At 44.0% G+C, this 20,537-nt stretch overlaps 1 protein-coding gene across 1 annotated transcript; it reads left to right on the top strand.

Annotated features, from left to right (window-relative positions):
* Nucleotides 1-950: 950 nt before the first annotated feature.
* Nucleotides 951-20,050, top strand: LOC121538533 (RNA-binding protein 38). The gene is made up of 4 exons (XM_041846656.2): nucleotides 951-1,428; nucleotides 12,666-12,789; nucleotides 13,933-13,987; nucleotides 18,380-20,050. The coding sequence occupies exons 1-4, from the start codon at nucleotides 1,219-1,221 to the stop codon at nucleotides 18,786-18,788; spliced, it is 798 nt and encodes a 265-aa protein (XP_041702590.2). The 5' UTR covers nucleotides 951-1,218; the 3' UTR covers nucleotides 18,789-20,050.
* Nucleotides 20,051-20,537: the final 487 nt, after the last annotated feature.

Below are 20,537 nucleotides of genomic sequence, written 5' to 3'. Positions count from 1 at the left end.
TATCTATTTTCCTTTTTGTACTTCAACTATTTGCACATTGTTACAACACTGTAAATAGTGACATATTACATTTGTGATGTCTCTATACCTTTGAAACTTTTGTGAGTGTAATGTTTACTGTTAATTTCCGGTTGTTTATTTCACTTTTGTTTATCTATTTCACTTGCTTTGGCAATGTAAACATATGTTTCCCATGCCAATAAAACCCTTTGCATTGAATTGAGAGAGAGGCAGAGAATACATGGTCACCTCAACATTACAACCTTTCATCTTGTCTTTCCTGTGAATGGTCACCCCTGGCGCGCACTTTTGTCTTTAATCATCTCAATTTCCTCTCACCTCTACTGACTTTTTATGTGCGCTACTGTCTCGAGCCAATCCTTTTGCGCTTGTTGTAGCCCTTAATGGAAAGGGAAGGTGATGATTTATTGTCAGCAACCTGGAACTCAGAAACTTAAAGCAACTCAGAATAAACCAGTCCCATGAAGTTGGGCGACAGTTTCCATGTTACTTGCCGACGATCTGCTCTGTGGAACACGTTTTTGTGTAAACGTCCACACCATTTCAATTCTTGGAATAGGCTATTATCCGGTAGTCTATGTATTTTAACTCGGCATAGTCCGAAAGGCACAAACTCATAAATGAGTCAAATCAAAGCCTAGGCTACTAGCCTACATGTTAAGATGACCTATTGATCACGATTAAGTATGTTAATGTAGATTTATTGCAGAATAAAACTGTGTTCTTTGTGTCTTCAAAAGACAAAGACAGGTGTAGGAGAACGTAAGGGTGCAGCTGGCGGGGCGTGGGCTGCGGAAAACGTCACATATAAAGTTCACAGGGGGTGTAGCTCCGCTTATGTATTGGCCAAAATGAGAGTGGGCGTGTCTGAAACTCGCCTAGTATATATATATTTTTCCTCCTGTGAGATATCTCGAAGGAGTATTCAAGACACCTGTCAAGAAGAACCTAAAGTCTTGCCTCTACATTGGTCGCCCTGCTTCGATGTAACTCAAAGCATGGAATAAAGACCTATCGATACAGACTGGACGAATCAAGCCTGATTGCGCGCTTGAAAACCAAACCATTGCGCATTTAAAGCTTCTATCTCTCCAGCACCAATTTTGTTGTTTAGAACATTGATATACCACCTGTGACTGTTTATATTGTGTTTTTCCCATATACCGTTTAGTTTTTCCATTCGGACGCAGCGGACAAATGCTTTTCCATCAATTTGTTAACGGAGGTCTGGAGACAATGCATCCCACTATTCAGAAAGACACTACTTTCACTAAGATCTTTGTTGGCGGTTTACCTTATCATACCAACGATGCATCCCTTCGAAAATACTTCGAGACGTTCGGGGATATTGACGAGGCCGTTGTGATAACAGACAGACAAACCGGGAAATCCCGAGGATACGGCTTTGTAAGTGTATCCTACTTAATCTAACACGCTGTGCAATACCCCCTTCCAAATTTGGCATAACCTTCCTTTGACATTTGGCATGTCAGGCTGACTGTCTACTGTTGTTTTCTGCCCATGTTCTTTGTTTAGAAACCATTTCAATTGACTGTAAATGTAGGGTATTGTAGGTTACAGGAAGTGGACTACTGTAACGTGTGAGCAATGACTGTATATGAAGTGTGTGAATAGTGCGCCACAGAGCGCGCCAAAGTGTCTTATTTTGAGCGCACAATCTTTTGTTCCCTTTGGTGTCAAACCTCAGTGATATCATGTAGATTCACTGATATTACTTAATTTCATAACACACAGCATTTTATTTTGATGACACTTTATATTACAAAAGCCTTATAACAAAGTTACTACATTGTAACCAATGATGAAAGTGTCTTGTGACAGATAAGAAGTACACACAGATTTGATTTTCTATCACAGGATACTTTCACAAGCTGTTCCCCTAGCCACCTTGATTAAGGCCACTGTAATTCTTACCCAACTACCTTGAATTGAAGCCATAATGAAAGTGAGGCCACAGTTTCAGTTATGTTTTACTGGGTAGGCTGGGCCCACTGTTCATTTCCCACAACCAACTGTAAACCATTACGTTTCCTTTACATTTTCGATATGGACCTGTACACATGCTGCTGACATTCCCTTATGTATTGGGCTGAAGGTGCTCATGTAACCTGCAAAGCAAAGAGCATTGGTCTTAAACTGGTGTGACACACTTTGTTCGGCCAAGTATGTGCAGTGTTTGTGGTGTTGCAGTCACGTATTTTATCATGAGTAGATTATTCCTTACAAAGTGTAACATCAATTATCTCAGAGTCCTGAACAACAACCTGCTCCCCCTCCACACACACACACACACACACACATTTCAAAAGGATAAAGACATTTCAAATGTAATAATCAGCGACAGTATGTACAGTGTTTTTAACAATGTGTACATACACATACTACGAATAGTAGGGGAAGACAAGTAAACAGATAAATATTGGTTGTATTTACAATGTTGTTTGTGCTCCACTGGTTGCCCTGTTTTCATGGCAATGGCTCACATTTTGCTGCTGTGATCGCACATTGCAACTGCGGTATTTCACCTAACAAATATGGGAGTTTATCAATGTTTGATTTGTTTTCAAATTCTTTGTGGGTCTGTGTGATCTGTGGGAAATATGTGTCTCTAATATGGTCATACCTTTGGCAGGAGGTAAGGAAGTGCAGCTCAGTTTCCACCTCAGTTTGTGGGCAGTGGGCACATAGCCTTTCTTCTCTCGAGAGCCAGGTCTGCCTATGGCGGCTTCTCTCAATAGCAAGGCTATGCTTACTGAGTCTGTACATAGTCAAGGATTTTCTTAATTTTGGGTCAGTCACAGTGGCCAGGTATTCTGCCACTGTACAGTCGTGGTCAAAAGTTTTGAGAATGACACAAGTATTGGTCTTCACAAAGTTCACTGCTTCAGTGTTATGAGATATTTTTGTCAGATGTTACTATGGTATACTGAAGTATAATTACAAGCATTCCATAAGTGTCAAAGGCTTTTATTGACAATTACATTAAGTTTATGCAAAGAGTCAATATTTGCAGTGTTGACCCTTCTTTTTCAAGACCTCTGCAATCCGCCCTGGCATGCTGTCAATTAACTTCTGGGCCACATCCTGACTGATGGCAGCCCATTCTTGAATAATCAATGCTTGGAGTTTGTCAGAATTTGTGTTTTTTTGTTTGTCCACCCGCCTCTTGAGGATCGACCACAAGTTCTCAATGGGATTAAGGTCTGGGGAGTTTCCTGGCCATGGACCCAAAATGTTGATGTTTTGTTCCCCGAGCCACTTTTGCCTTATGGCAAGGTGCTCCATCATGCTGGAAAAGGCATTGGTCGTCACCAAACTACTGTTCTTGGATGGTTGGGAGAAGTTGCTCTCGGAGGATGCATTGGTACCATTCTTTATTCATGGCTGTGTTCTTAGGCAAAATTGTGAGTGAGCCCACTCCCTTGGCTGAGAAGCAACCCCACACATGAATGGTCTCATGATGCTTTACTGTTGGCATGACACAGGACTGATGGTAGCGCTCACCTTGTCTTCTCTGGACAAGGTCTTTTCCAGATGCCCCAAACAATCGGAAAGGGGATTCATCAGATAAAATAACTTACCCCAGTCCTCAGCAGTCCAATCCCTGTACCTTTTGCAGAATATCAGTCTGTCCCTGATGTTTTTCCTGGAGAGAAGTGGCTTCTTTGCTGCCCTTCTTGACACCAGGCCATCCTCCAAAAGTCTTCGCCTCACTGTGCGTGCAGATGCACTCACACCTGCCTGCTGCCATTTCTGAGCAAGCTCTGCACTGGTGGTGCCCCGATCCCGCAGCTGAATCAACTTTAGGAGACGGTCCTGGCGCTTGCTGGACTTTCTTGGGCACCCTGACGCCTTCTTCACAACAATTGAACCTCTCTTCTTGAAGTTCTTGATGATCCGATAAATGGTTGATTTAGGTGCAATCTTACTAGCAGCAATATCCTTGCCTGTGAAGCCCTTTTTGTGCAAAGCAATGATGACGGCACATGTTTCCTTGCAGGTAACCATGGTTAACAGAGGAAGAACAATGATTTCAAGCACCACCCTCCTTTTAAAGCTTCCAGTCTGTTATTCTAACTCAATCAGAATGACAGAGTGATCTCCAGCCTTGCCTCGTCAACACTCTCACCTGTGTTAATGAGAGAATCACTGACATGATGGCAGCTGGTCCTTTTGTGGCAGGGCTGAAATGCAGTGGAAATGTTTTTTGGGGATTAAGTTCATTTTCATGGCAAAGAGGGACTTTGCAATTAATTGCAATTCATCTGATCACTCTTCATGACATTCTAGAGCAGGGTTCTTCAATTCCGGTCCTGGAGGGCCGAAACACCTCTGTTTTTCATCCTCTCCTTCTAATCAGGGGCTAATTCAGACCTGGGACACCAGGTGAGTGCAATTAACTACCAGGTAGAAATAAAAAACAGAAGTGTTTTGGCCCTCCAGGACCGGAATTGAAGAACCCTGTTCTAGAGTATATGCAAATTGCCATCATCAAAACTGAGGCAGCAGACTTTGAAAATTAGTATTTGTGTCATTCTCAAAACTTTTGACCACGACTGTATTCTCTGTTTAGGGCCAGATAGCATCCAGTTTGCTCTGTTTTTTAGTTGATTCTTTCCAGTGTGTCAAATAGTAATCTTTTTCTTTTCTAATTTGGTTGGGTCGAATTGTGTTGCTGTCCTGGGGTTCTGTGGGGTCTGTTTGTGTTTGTGAACAGAGCCCCAGAACCAGCTGGCTGAGGGGACTCTTCTCTAGGTTAATCTCTCTGTAAGTGAGGGCTTTGTGGTGAAATGTGTGGGCATCGCTTCCTTTTAGATGGTTGTAGAATTTAAAAGCTATTTTCTGGATTTTGATAATTAGCGGGTATAGTCCTAATTCTGCTCTGCATGTATTGTTTGGGGTTTTGCGTTGTACATGAAGGATATTTTTGCAGAATTCTGCATGCAGTCTCAATTGGGTGTTTGTCCCATTTTGTGAATTCTTGGTGGGTGAGTGGACCCCAGACCTCACAACCATAGAGAGCAACGGGTTCTATAACTGATTTGATGTATTTTTAAACAGATCCTAATTGGGATGTCGAGTTTTATGTTCCTTTTGATGGCATAGAAAGCCCTTCTGGCCTTGTATCTTAGATCGTTCACAGCCTTGTGGTTTAGGCCGAGGTAGGTACAGTGGGGGAAAAAAGTATTTAGTCAGCCACCAATTGTGCAAGTTCTCCCACTTAAAAAGATGAGAGAGGCCTGTAATTTTCATCATAGGTACACGTCAACTATGACAGACAAAATGAGAAAAAAAATTCTGAAAATCACATTGTAGGATTTTTAATGAATTTATTTGCAAATTATGGTGGAAAATAAGTATTTGGTCAATAACAAAAGTTTCTCAATACTTTGTTATATACCTTTTGTTGGCAATGACACAGGTCAAACGTTTTCTGTAAGTCTTCACAAGGTTTTCACACACTGTTGCTGGTATTTTGGCCCATTCCTCCATGCAGATCTCCTCTAGAGCAGTGATGTTTTGGGGCTGTCGCTGGGCAACACGGACTTTCAACTCCCTCCGAAGATTTTCTATGGGGTTGAGATCTGGAGACTGGCTAGGCCACTCCAGGACCTTGAAATGCTTCTTACGAAGCCACTCCTTTGTTGCCCGGGCGGTGTGTTTGGGATCATTTTCATGCTGAAAGACCCAGCCACGTTTCATCTTCAATGCCCTTGCTGATGGAAGGAGGTTTTCACTCAAAATCTCACGATACATGGCCCCATTCATTCTTTCCTTTACATGGATCAGTCGTCCTGGTCCCTTTGCAGAAAAACAGCCCCAAAGCATGATGTTTCCACCCCCATGCTTCACAGTAGTTATGGTGTTCTTTGGATGCAACTCGGCATTCTTTGTCCTCCAAACACGACAAGTTGAGTTTTTACCAAAAAGTTATATGTTGGTTTCATCTGACCATATGACATTCTCCCAATCCTCTTCTGGATCATCCAAATGCACTCTAGCAAACTTCAGACGGGCCTGGACATGTACTGGCTTAAGCAGGGGGACACGTCTGGCACTGCAGGATTTGAGTCCCTGGCGGCGTAGTGTGTTACTGATGGTAGGCTTTGTTACTTTGGTCCCAGCTCTCTGCAGGTCATTCACTAGGTCCCCCCGTGTGGTTCTGGGATTTTTGCTCACCGCTCTTGACCCCACGGGGTGAAATCTTGCGTGGAGCCCCAGATCGAGGGAGATTATCAGTGGTCTTGTATGTCTTCCATTTCCTAATAATTGCTCCCACAGTTGATTTCTTCAAACCAAGCTGCTTACCTATTGCAGATTCAGTCTTCCCAGCCTGGTGCAGGTCTACAATTTTGTTTCTGGTGTCCTTTGACAGCTCTTTGGTCTTGGCCATAGTGGAGTTTGGAGTGTGACTGTTTGAGGTTGTGGACAGGTGTCTTTTATACTGATAACAAGTTCAAACAGGTGCCATTAATACAGGTAAACGAGTGGAGGACAGAGGAGCCTCTTAAAGAAGAAGTTACAGGTCTGTGAGAGCCAGAAATCTTGCTTGTTTGTAGGTGACCAAATACTTATTTTCCACCATAATTTGCAAATAAATTCATTAAAAATCCTACAATGGGATTTTCTGGAATTTTATTCCTAAATTTGTCTGTCATGGTTGACGTGTACCTATGATTACAATTACAGGCCTCTCTCATCTTTTTAAGTGGGAGAAATTGCACAATTGGTGGCTGACTAAATACTTTTTTTCCCCACTGTACCCTGCCAGGCAGGCTCAGATTATTGAGGGGACGGTGCTGCTTTAGTGGGTATAATTCTTTGTGTGCTCTAGGGCAACGGTGTCTAGATAGAATTTGTATTTGTTGCCCTGGTATCTGGACCTTTTTTGGAACACCATTATCTTTGTCTTACTGATTTACTGTCAGGGCCCAAGTCTAACAATCTGTGCAGAAGATCTAGGTGCTGTTGTAGGTCCTCCTTGGTTGGGGACAGAACCACCAGATCATCAGCAAACAGTAGACATTTTACTTCAGAGTCTAGTAGGGTGTGGCCGGGTGCTGCAGACTGTTCTAGTGCCCTCACCAATTCATTGATATATACACTCAGTGGCCAGTTTATTAGGTAAACCCATCTAGTACCGGGTCGGACCCTTTCCCTCCAGAACAGCCTGAATTCTTTGTGGCGTGGTGTTCAATCTTGCTCAATTGGTATCGAGGGACCTAACGTGTGCCAGGAAAACATTACCCACACCAGTCACCACTGCCACAAGCATGTACCGTTGACACCAGGCAGAATGGGTCCATGGACTCATGCTGCTTAGGCCAAATCCTGACTCTGCCATCAGCATGAGGCAACAGGAACTGGGATTCGTTTTTTCAACTCCTCAATTGTCCAGTATTGGTGGTCGCGTGCCCACTGGAGCCGCTTCTTGTTTTTAGCTGATAGGAGTGGAACCCGGTGTGGTCGTCTGCTGAAATAGCCCATCCGTGACAAGGATCGACGAGTTGTGCGTTCCGAGATGCCGTTCTGCACACCACTGTTGTACTGCGCCATTATTTGTCTGTTTGTGACCCGCCTTTTAGCTTGCACGATTCTTGCCATTCTCCTTCGACCTCTCTCATCAATGAGCTGTTTTCACTCACAGGACTGGATGTTTTTTGTTTGTCGCCCCATTCTCGGTAATCCCTAGATACTGTCGTGCGTGAAAAGCCCAGGAAGACGTGTTTCTGAGATACTGGATCCGGCGCACCTGGCACTGACAATCATACCACGCTCAAAAACGCTTAGGTCACTAGTTTTGCCCATTCTAATATTCAATTGAACACTAACTGAATGCCTCGATGCCTGTCTGCCTGCTTTATATACTGTAGCTCTTCGTGTTGTTTGTTTAGTGTGTTCTAATTTTCCCAGAAGTGATTTGATTCTATACATTCTTAAATCACATTGAGCTGTTTTCTGACATGCCGTTCCTTCTTTTTTCTTAGTGTATTTCTGTGCTGTTTTAGTGAAGACTTAGATTCTGGTTTTCTGGGTCTCTGTGTTTTTGGTTGGATAGGTTTCTTAATTCTGGTTTTGCATTCTTCATCAAACCATTTCTCATTGTTAGTTTTCTTAGGTTTTCTGTTAGATTTTTTAAAAAAAATGTATATGTTAGATGGAACTGTAGCTCAAATATACTGTTCTGCGTCTATTCCCTGTTTCAAACGTGGTAGTTTGGTGGATGTGACTACCAGCTCTGTAACCTAGAGGGCAACCAGTGGGTCCATCTCCTCTATACCATGTTTCTTGCAGGATGACAATGTATGTATTTCTGATTTCTTTGGTGAAGTCTGGGTTCCTGCTCTTTAGGCCAAAGCAGATGACCTCAGACCTTGTATATTTCAGGATGAGATAGTAAAAGCTTTGTGTTCCATTGTGTCCAGTTTAGTTTAGGCTTAGACCATTACAGTAGGTGTGAGCAGAGAGTGCTGAGCATGCTGAACTGGTTGGGGTGGGGGGTAGATGTGCCTGGTGGTGCTGTGGTCTCCATGTAGGTCCTCTAGGTGCAGGTCTGGTAGGGTGTCTCGCTGGTCTGGTAGGGTGTCTCGCTGGTCTGGTAGGGTGTCTCGCTGGTCTGGTAGGGTGTCTCGCTGGTCTGGACGGGGTGTCCGTTGCTAAGGTGCTGAGGCTGCGGTTGAGGGCAAAGTCTTTCAGGGTCCTTGCAAAAGTAGGGACTGTTGCTTTGTATAGGTGAACCTGTTCATAAAGGTTGTTCAAGTCCTAGTGTGGAGTGGTGGGCCAGGTAAACATTTGGTTTTGAGGCACAGTAAAGGGGAAATGCTTGCCGTTTACCTGCTGTATGGTAGCTGGGTAAAAGTATTTTCGTGGTAGCTGGGTGGAGATAACCACTAGTGCGTTGGGGAAAGTGGAAAAAGCTTTTTCAATCACTCCCTTGAGTGCTGTCACCACCTGGGCCCTCGTTTGTGCCTGTGAGTTGGTCCTCCGATAGCAGGTCTAGGGTGTGCTGAGTGTTTGGGCACCAGAGTTTAGCCACAATGTGTTTGGGGAAACATTTATTGTATGCATTTCCCATTTGAGTCCATAAGGAGTACAATTTGTGGCTTGTGTATGTCCTCAGTGGGTTTCAAGGGGTTTTCATGGGGGCTGCTAGGAGAGGGTGGGGTCTGCTGGGTTGGTGGTTCTTTATTTGTCTGTCCTGCTGTGTTGTCGAGGCTGTGGTCAGGGTCTGGGGTGGGCTGTTCTGCTGTGGTGTCAGCTCTTTCATGGGTTGCTCCCTTTCGCCCCTCAGCTTTCTCTCCTGCTCTAGTGCTCTCATCTTCTCCTGCCGCTTGGCCTCCTCCTTTCACCCCTCCTCTTTCTCCTATTGGAGTTTTCTCACCAAAGTCCAGAGTGCAGACACGTCTCTCTCCCCCTCCAGTCATGGGGTTGCTCGTCTGTGGGGGGTGTGGACCGACTCACTTTGGGTGGAGGAGTCGTCACCAAGAGAGAGCTTCTCCTGCTGTGCTCTCTCTTTGATTCTGTAAAAGTCCTGTTGGAAGTGTTTGAAGTTTCCCTGCACCACCACTGTTCCAACCTTGTACAAATTGACAGAGGCTGTCTCAGTCTCAGGGTCCTAGTTTTTCAGTATTCAGATTTTCCACCCTCCGCCTCTGACAGAGGGGTAGTGTGCTCTTATAGCAGTGTGCCATGCCAGGGGATTGTCTGCGTGGAAAATTAAGTTGCTTATGTTCCCAGTCTTGTAACAGTCCACAAATAGGGTCTCTGGATTGTCCCTGAGGAGCTTTTGTTTGTACTGTTTTCGTGCAGTCTCTCTCCCTCTGTTCCCCTCCTTCTCCCTTTCTCTCTCTCTCTCTCTCCCTCTGTTCCCCTCCTTCTCCCTTTCTCTTTCTCTCTCTCTCTCTCTCTCTCTCTCTCTCTCTCTCTCTCTCTCTCTCTCTCTCTCTCTCTCTCTCTCTCTCTCTCTCTCTCTCTCTCTCTCTCTCTCTCTCTCTCTCTCTCTCTCTCTCCCTCTCTCTCTGGGGGAGGCTGTGGGTCTGTTAGCAGAAGGTAGTCGCCTGGTCACAGAGGTGTGACATGTTGGCGCTCTGAGATAAGGCTGCAGTTTATTTTTGACTTCCTTCCTTCCACACAGACACACACCACCCCCCTCTGTCAAGCTGTGTGTGGCTATGAGCAAGGGGGGAAGGGAGAGAGATGGATAAAAAGACAAAAGAGATGAGAGGAGTTTTTCTTTCTTTTTTTTTGGGGGGGGGATCAGCTTAATATTGCAGATAGATTGTATCTTCTATCAATGTAATTGTCTGCATCACTTCCAATCCCCCATGTTTTTTATATATATACTCCCCTTTATTACTTTTCAACCCCGCCATCCTTTCCCTACTTGGGGTAAATTAGTGAACAACAATGCCCAGGCCTCTACTTCCGGTCTATACTTACTATCTACACCTTATGGACACAGTTAATTTTACAATAATTATATTATTTATATATATATATATATATACATATATATATACATATATATTTTATTTTATTTTATTTTTTTTATTTTTTTTGCTCCTGAACTTCTACTCTCAACCTCTCCGATCATTTTCATGATGTCCATCCGGTTTGCTTCTATATGCCATATCTTTCTAACTGTGCTCTTTCCCAAAAGCTCCCAACATACAACCTATATACTTATTATGGACACAGTATGCTTACATTATTAGCTATCTTTGTTATTATTTGTTGTTATTTGTTATTAGCCCCATCCTTCAACTCTATTCAATACCTCCCATCTATCTCTTAACACCATCCATATAGGATTTCTATTTGCCATATATATTTCAACCGTACTGTGATGTTTTACAAAAATTCTGAACCTTTCTATTCTCATTGCTTCTACAGATTGTGAATTAAAAATAAACATTTTTGCTAAAAGTATTATTATATTATTGATCGATTGACTATGACTTTTCAGATCACCCAGTAATGCTATCTGCAAGGTTAGCTCCAGGTAAATATTGCAATCCTTTAGCCATTCCTGGACCTGTGTCCAAAAACAAGCTACAAATGGACAGAACCAAAACAAATGATCTAATGATTCTGTCTCTTCACAGCAAAATCTGCAGAGCTGGGAAGAGTGTATCCCCCATATAAATAACATTCTATTGGTAGCAAGAATTTTATATAATAATTTAAATTGAAAGATTCTAATTTTTGAATCCGGTGTCGTTTTGCGTGTCAGTTCATAAACACTATGCCATGGGATCGGTACGTCAAAGATCTCTTCCCAACTATTTTGCAATCTATATGGGACGGCTGTCAATTCTTTGGTCCTTAAGTGAAACTGATATACTTTTTTATTTATCACAGTTTTCCTTAACCAATTATGTTCTTTAATGCAAGGCCGACAGACAAGTTCCTTACTTTCTCCCCCTTCCACTTTCCTCTTCCACTTTTGCGGTAAGGCTGCAATTATTTGGTTGTAATTTTGGGTAGAGCAGACATTTCCATATGTTTTTGTTAGCTGAGAGGAGTTAAAGCAATGTATATTTTCCCTGCCTGCTCATACTCATGTTGATGAGTTTAGCCAGCCAACCAGTGTGTGTTCTGTCTCTGACCCAGACCGGACAGTCTGCCCATTTCACCCCTGACTTCCCATAGCAGTCTAATCCCCCCAGCAGCCTTTAGAAACACAGCAATCAACCCATCCAGAGCACAGCCAGTGTTCGAATAGGACTCCAGAGTCTGATGCTTTGAAATAAAAGCAAAGTAATAATGCTGTGACATCAGTGCCCTGTACTGTTTGGTGACTTGACGTTGTTACTCATTTCATGTTTCAGTTCACCTCGCCTCATTTATTAGCATAGTTTATGACTGCTGTTACTGTAATAGTGTAATATATACTGTAATAGGTGTGTGTGTGTGTGTGTGTGTGTGTGTGTGTGTGTGTGTGTGTGTGTGTGTGTGTGTGTGTGTGTGTGTGTGTGTGTGTGTGTGTGTGTGTGTGTGTGTGTGTGTGTGTGTGTGTGAGACAATTAATGTGTGTTTCGATGTACCATGTTGGTGATTGCTCTTTTTTAACATCCCATTGTTAGTAAAATAATGATAGAATTGAAAGTTGTGGTCCTCTGTAGCTCAGCTGGTAGAGCACGGCGCTTGTAACGCCGAGGTAGTGGGTTTGATCCCCGGGACCACCCATACACAAAAATGTATGCACGCATGACTGTAAGTCGCTTTGGATAAAAGCGTCTGCTAAATGGCATATTATTATTATGAAGATACCCTTCCCCCTCCCTGCACACCCAGACGCCTACCATTCCCTGTGATTGGTCAGGATGCCGGTGCCCCTCCTATGGGGCCCTAATCTGAGAGACATACTCCTACACAGCAGCAGACGGCTCAGCCCTGAAATCCTCTGTTTCATACTTTACCATCACACACTATGCTATAAGCACACAGGATCTTACTATTTACTATGTATCCAGGACTAGAGCTCAAACAGTACAACATTAACACTGATACGCTTTACTGGGATTACAGGGATTTATTGGTGAGATACAAGTTACGGGATAAGTATTTTATTGGTCACTTCCTGAATCCCAAACCTGTGTGTTCTTTCCTCTTCCTGTCAGGTGACTATGATGGACAGGGGGGCGGCAGAGCGGGCATGTAAAGACCCCAACCCCATCATCGACGGTAGGAAGGCTAACATCAACCTGGCCTACCTGGGAGCCAAGCCACGCAGCCCACAGACAGGTGTTACACACAAACACACACACTCTTTCTCTCATACACAGACAAACAGTTGAGCACAGCAGATGACACACTTGCACACTCTCAGTTGACTACTATTATAGCTACATTCCTCTACATGATACGGTACACACACAACACACTTGATGGCACACACACCACTTCTCCCTGAGGGGGCCATGTGGTCAGGCTCATACAGTGATAACTACCAGCCTGTTAACCACCAGCCTCTGCTCCCCTTCAGACTACACACACACTCTTTCCTCTCAGCCTGTGGAGAAAATACAGGGTTGAAATCTAGCGCACCACGATATAGATAACAGGGTTTCATTTTTAGATGTAGCATATGTGTGACTGACGCACAGCAGTATGTCGGGGTGTTGTTGCTATGTTACACTCCCAACATGCAGTTGATGAGATATGTCAGAGCTTGGTATTTTTGTTATTGTGTGTGAGATGAGAGTCTCTGTGTGTGGGGGTTGGGTGTGGAGGTGGGGGTGATAATGAGACGGGGGGGAGAGAGAGAGGGCGAGCGAGAGCAATAACAGCAGATCTGACTCTTCATTGTCCTGTGTGACTCACCTCACCCAGGGAGTCATGATAAACAGAACACGAGAGAATGACCAAGGGGGGTGTGTCTGTGTGTGCACGTTTGGCGTGCGTAAGAGTTAGAGGAACATTCAGTGTTTGTGAGAGAAAAAGGAGTGTGAGGGTAGTGAGAGATTGAGAGGGAGGGAGGGAGGGAAGAGGGAGGGAGGGAGGGAGGGAGGGAGGGAGCGATAGAAGGAAGGAAGGAGAGATGAGTCGCCTATCTTCACATTCATGGTGATCTCAGGAGTCAATGAGGTCAGAGCTACGTGTTTGTGAGAGTGAATGTGTCAGAGAGTGTGTATTGTTTCTCGTTAGTGTCCATGTAGATTCTCTGTTTCGGTTATTTAAACAGTGCCTGTTCAGCTCACAGAGAGATGAAAAGTAAATGAGTGGTAGGATCTCTTCCTCCAGGCAGACTCTGTCCCTTATGCAGTCTCTGTCTGTCCTGGTCTGATTTCTGTCTTGTCCTTCCAGTAGCTCAGATGATGTCCCTCACTGTTGTCTTCTGTAGTATCTGATGGCCTCTGACCCTGCTGTGTTCTCTCTGCCACACAGGTTTCTCAGTCGGTGTACAGCAGGTCCATCCCGCTCTGATCCATAGGCAGTATGGGTAAGAAGGAACCACTCTCTCGGTCTCTGTCAGCCTCTTCCCCTAATCTCTTCCTTTAATCTTTTCCTCTTGTCTATCTGTGTCTGTCTAGTTGTGTGTTGACCCTTCCTTCAGCCAGCTGTGCTACCATCAGTTACAAGAGCACAGAACTCAGTGAGAATATCCAGACACTGGCTTGCTTCACTTAACTGGCTGGCCTGCTGCTGTTTCCTAACATGGATACATTTGGACATGGGGATATTCTTAGCCTGCTTATGTCTCTCTCTCTCTCTCTCTCTCTCTCTCTCTCTCTCTCTCTCTCTCTCTCTCTCTCTCTCTCTCTCTCTCTCTCTCTCTCTCTCTCTCTCTCTCTCTCTCTCTCTCTCTCTCTCTCTCTCTCTCTCTCTCTCTCTCTCTCTCTCTCTCTCTCTCTCTCTCTCTCTCTATATCTATATCTATGTATCTTTCCTTCATCTCTCTCTTTCTCTCTCTCTCTATATATCTATGTATCTTTCCTTCATCTCTCTCTTTCTCTCTCTCTCTCTCTCTCTCTCTCTCTCTCTCTCTCTCTCTCTCTCTGTATCTTACCTTAATCTCACTCGCTCTCTCTCTGCCATGGTTGACCTACACAGGCCGATGAGCTGCTAGTCAAACCATTACAAAACCTCCTTACACACACTCTTCCCAGGGAATGAGTGTGTTGTGAAAACAGGCTGAGTAGAGAAGTGAGGTGTTGGCCTGTGAGTCATGGTGTGATAGATGGGTGAACGGTCACAGTGGCATGGGATGTGTGTGTGCTTGTTTGTGCGTCTGTGGGAAAGAGCTCTGTTGGTACATACACAATCAACTCACTCTCATACTGATAACAGGCAGGCTAGTTCTGAATATTCAGTACCAAAGTTATTACAGTGATCTACAATGAGTGGACAAAACATTAGGAAGAATTCGTCGGGGCATGGACTCTACAAGGTGTCGAAAGTGTTCCACAGGGATGTTGGCCCATGTTGACTCCAATGCTTCCCACACTTGTGTCAAGTTGGCTGGATGTCCTTTGAGTGGTAGACCATTTTTGATACACACGGAAAACTGTTGAGTGTGAAAAACCCAGCAGTGCTGCAGTTCTTGACACAAACTGGTGCGCCTGGCACCTACTACCATACCCCTTTCAAAGGCATTTAAATATTTTGTCTTGCCCATTAACTCTCCATGTCTCAATTGTCTCAATGCTTAAAAATCCTTCTTTAACCTGTCTCCTCTCCTTCATCTACACTGATTAAAGTAGATTTAACAGGTGACATCAATAAGGGATTATAGCTTTCACCTGGTCAGTCTGTGTCATGGAAAGAGCAGGTGTTCTTAATGTTTCACTCAGTTTCACTCAGTGTACTTCACAACTAACTCACTTAGTTTGACCCAGAAATAAAACATCTCTCTGGCATTTGTTTAGCCAGAAGGGAGATGACCAGCGCTGTCCATGTTTTCTGATGAGTGCTATACTATATTACGCTAAATTATCATTTCCTATTCTGTGAGGCTGGTCTGGTTGGGCTGTGTGTTCTGTGCAACAGCAGTAGCAGGAATTGTGATAGGCCCTTCAAACCCCATGGCTCACAGGGCTATTAATATTGCAGCCGCCGGCTTTCAATTATTGAATGATATATTGAGTGGTAAGGGAATTGAGGCTGACCCAGATGAGCCTGTGAATGAATTATGGTGAGCTGATTGAATGTCTCCTTCAGAGAACCAATGGACAATTAAAGCACAAGTACTCCATCTCTTATACTGGGTTTGATCATGATAATGTCACTGTCTGTCTGCCAACACAATGAAAAGGACTTCCTCTTTCTTAATCTTCTGTGGAAGTCACTTGGTATGGAGTGGATGAATCTATCTTCATGAAGCCTTGACTACTCTGTCAAAACACACATGGACACGCACGCACCCCAAAAAAAAACACCCAAACTCATCAGCTCATCATTTTGGCGGTAAGTAAGCACCATTGTCTCAGAGCTAATAGTTGGGCTCCTTCTGTGGGGAGTTCTGCCTCTCCAGGGGCTTCTCTGGCCGGGGTTTACATATTGCTCTGTCTGTCCATGCTATTGGAAAGGGCAAATAACAAAAATAAACAAAAACAGTACAGGAAAAACAGAGCTTCTGTCCCCAGCCTTGGCGTATTTACATGAGTGTTTAAGAAGAGAGGGGACTAATGACTAATGCTAGGAGTGGCCGTGAAGAGGTGTGTGTGTGTACGCGAGTGTGAGGTGGGGGGGTCAGGATGTGGTCCAGTGCCTCTGGCTGCTTGTAGGACCCAGAGTTGGCAAGGCAGCGGTTAAGGCGCCATCTGTTCCAGCTAGCTGGCAGGGCAGACGCCAGGCAGGGCGCTGACAAAGAAGTGAGATTTGGTACTTTATTCAAATTCTGTTCTTTTTCTGAAGGAGGAGAGGAAGGAGGAGGCCGGGCGGGTGCAGTGTGGTGTGTGAAGGGCTGGGGTGTGTTTCCTGTTGAAACACAGAGACGGGTTGGAGGGGAGGAGGGGGGATTAGGGGCTCAGTCACTGCAAACACACATCTGGGGAGGTAGAGAGGATTTGAGAGCTGGTGTGTGTGTGTGTGTGTGTGTGTGTGCGTATGTGTGAAGTAGAGTTGTCCTTTGCTGAAGTGTTAAGGCGTCAGCATGCTTCAGTTCGGCTAGGCGAACCAAATTAGTGTGCTCGCATACTCCCTTAAAATACATTCGCTTGAAAAATGAAATAGTACTGTTTATCCATTTTGAGACGCCGTAGCAGTATACCTTCCTCAAAATAGTCAGAATTCATCTAAGATAACTCAAGAAATCTGTCATTAATTTTGACGTTTTTGCAGAGGAGATCTTAGTCACACAATTTTACATCTAACTAAGATGTTTGGTGCAGTATTTCTCCCCAAAAATGTTTTTATGAAAACGAGTCGTCTCTCATTGAATGACAACAAAGACTTTATGGAAGAATCCCTACTGTTAACCAATCACCGACGAAGGTGCCTAGACTTCGGCTTGCCTCTAGAAAAAGTTTAGTGTGCCCGGACAACCAAAAATAACTCACCGAAGTCCAAAACGTCTTCATAATATATGCACAAACTCTTCCGAACTGTTTCTGCTGGAAGCATGCTGTCGCCTTTAGAATGGCTCAAACTGAGCCTCTCTTGTAAAACACCCTACCATCCAAACTGCAGTCTCTTCATTCCCCTACATTTATCTTTCTTGCCTGTATTCTACCCTCTATATCCTCTGGACATGGAGATATATACCTCGCCTCTCCCGAGTCGTTCCCCTCCCCCCGTCTCTTCTCTCTACCTATAGGGACCTAATTAGACAAAGCTCTCCACTAAAATAGCCAATTATAGAAACCCAGTTATTACAATCCCCCTAATGAAAGGCATTGACACAAGAAACATTTGATCACGTGCACATCTCACATTCTGAGGTATTATTTGACAAGGATCCTGATCTACACATTATGTGTGCTTGACGTAAATCTTTACATACAGTATTCAGGTAATACTATGCCAAAGCTAGCACTGTTTGAAAGCTGAGTGTCCAATGCCGTATGTCAGTCATTCACTGCTGCCGGCCTCTCCCCCCCCCCCTCGGAGACAGTCTCAGCCATGAGGTTATTATTGGGTAAAGAAAGAATAAGGTCATTTGGACAGGCCAAGCTGATCCAGGAACAATTATTATTACAGATGTTGACAACCTCTATTGTTCTGTCACTTGTTGCACAACAGCAACCGCCATTTCTCTCTGATCTATTTTTGTAGCTGTCAGAGGAACTGAAGCAGGTTAGGTTTATAAATGGGCAGCCTAAGGCAAGGTGAATTGTGGGTAGACAACAGAACTGTATGTGCCCTTTCATTACAATGGCTCAGAATCCTACTGATGCTGTACTGTGTGTGTACTGTGTGTGTACTGTGTGTGTGCCGTGTGTGTGTGTTCTTGCCATTCTCTCATGGCTATGATAATTAATCGTACACTAAGGAGAATGTGTGCTATTTCTAGTGTTGCAGTGGTGGTGAAAGTTATGATGGGGGGGGTTAGAAGGTAGGTTCTGTGCTCTCTCAGAGGGTCAAGTTGAGCGTTAAGAAAGGGTGGGGAATGACATTGTGGATGCGTGTATAACTCTCCTACATTGTAGGTTGGTCTGTCCTCATGTGTGGCCTCAGGCCTATTGGAAATATGGGCATACAATAGTACAGTATGTCCCCTGTAATTACAGTGGTGTGGTACATAAACTATAGAAACTGTAGTGTATGTGCCTCTTTCTCCATGATGGCTGAGCAGTATGTGTGTCCTCAGGCCTGTGAGTGTGTATACACTCCTAATGTATAACCGTATACTGTACACATGTATCTATCCTTTTCTTTGTTTCTGTTTCTTCAGATTGGCCCAGCAGTATGTGTACCCCCAAGCCTTCCTCCACCCCAGCATGTTGCTCCAGTCCCACCTCAGCCCCTCTCAGGCCTCCCTCTCCTCCCCGTATCTGGACTATAGCTCAGCATACGCCCCCTACACCTCCACCCCCTCCACTGGCCTTGAGCACTACCCCTACGCCCCCTCGCCCTCCACTAGCTACCTCAGCTACAGCTACTCCCCCGCCACACCAGGCCCTACCATGTCTGCCCCCCTACCCCTCCCACGCCCATCCACCTCTCCCTCAACCCTCTCGCAGGCCTCTCTGCCCCCCCTGCAGCCTACCTCCAATATCCCCACCACCAGCCCGACCGCATGCAGTGAGGGGTGCCTGGGATATGGAGGTGGGGTGAGGGTAATTGGAGGGGGACACTCATGACAACAACATGTATGGAGACTTGGAACAAGAGGATTATTGCACTATGACCTGTGACATCATCAGGACGAGACTCCTGACAACCGAGGAGAGAGTGGGGTCAGAATCCAAAGAGCTTTGTGAAAACAAACAAAACAAAACACACTGAGACTTCCTCCTGTTTTTCTATTAGGGTTATTATCCATTAGTGTTATCGTAGTTGTTACTATACTACTATTGCTGTTGTTGCCAATGTTTATATGAATGTTTGTTGCTAATGATTGAAGTAAGAGCTCGCCCTGTGTCCAATGCCAAACGTGATGGAGTCAATGGAACATGAGAAGAGGAGAATGAATGATTCTAGAACCTACCTAGAACCTACAACCTTCCACTCCTCCTTACCCACAGAGACCACCCATCCTTGTACACAAGTAGCCAAGGCTTTTCTGAGCAGCCCTTTAATGCAGTGGATGGGGTTTGAAGGTTGGGCGAAGATGGGTTGGGTAGCCATTATATTTCACCAGATGCTCCGCCTCACTCTTCCAGAAGTGCTACTGAACATTTCATTAGCGAGGTGAGACAGAGGCAGCATTATATAATTAGGAATTAGAATACTAGAATGGACATGAACCTTCTTATGATGGTCCAAAGGTCAGCCATGTTGGTCAGGGAGTTGGTCAATCATGGTTTTGCCAGTGCTGTGATAAGATATTGTGTAAAACAATGAATGTGAAGAATTTATCAGCCAGTTTTAGAGGAATTATTCCATAAATTGTTCAAATTAACTGCCAACATTCCATTCAAATAATGCAGTGAATCCACAGCCATACACTGGCTCAAATCAGTTAATAGGACTTAGACAAGTTGTAAATGCAACAAATACTGATATTGTATCACATAATAGCACTCACAGCTTTTTCCAAGAAAACAAAATGAGATATTTTATGGTCTGTTTATATATATTGTAGAGGCTGTTTATACAGAAAATGTGTATAAAACCTGTATAAACTGTATTTATAATTATGACAACATTTTAAGTTTACTATAATTCCATTACATAATTTCTGATACATTACATGCCTTACTTTTATATTCCTGCATAAGTAAAAGCAGGAAATGCATCACCTATGCCTCTGCCATTCATTCCAATTAGACTGGTTTTGGATTTCTCCCTGACCAAGATGGCTGCGATTTTCACCCCATTATGGAACTATGAGGGTTTATGACATAGCCCCCTCTAGTAATTTAATAGGATCTACAGTGCCTTCAGAAAGTACTCATACCCCTTGACTTTTTCCACATTTTGTTGTGATACAGCAAATTGACCTGGATTGTACAATATTTGACCATTTATTATTTTCAAAATTCTTCAAGCTCTGTCAAATTGGTTGTTGATCATTGCTAGACAACCATTTTCAGGTCTTGCATAGATTTTCAAGTAGATTTAAGTAAAAACGGTAACTCAGCCACTCAGGAACATTCACTGTCTTTTTGGTAAGCAACTCCAGTTTAGATGTGGCCTTGTGTTTTAGGTTATTGTCCTGCTGAAAGGTGAATTCATCTCCCAGTGTCTGGTGGAAAGCAGACTGAACCAGGTTTTCCTCTAGGATTTTGCCTGTGCATAACTCCATTCCGGGTTTTTTTAATCCTGAAAAACTCCCCAGTCCTTAACGATTACAAGCATACCCATAACATGATGCAGCCACCACTATGCTTGAAAATATGGAGAGTGGTACTTAGTAATGTGTTGTATTGGATTTGCTCCAAACATAA

Source organism: Coregonus clupeaformis, chromosome 24, assembly GCF_020615455.1.
Source record: "Coregonus clupeaformis isolate EN_2021a chromosome 24, ASM2061545v1, whole genome shotgun sequence".
Classification (NCBI taxonomy): domain Eukaryota; kingdom Metazoa; phylum Chordata; class Actinopteri; order Salmoniformes; family Salmonidae; genus Coregonus; species Coregonus clupeaformis.
This window is presented reverse-complemented; position numbering and strand designations above follow the sequence as displayed.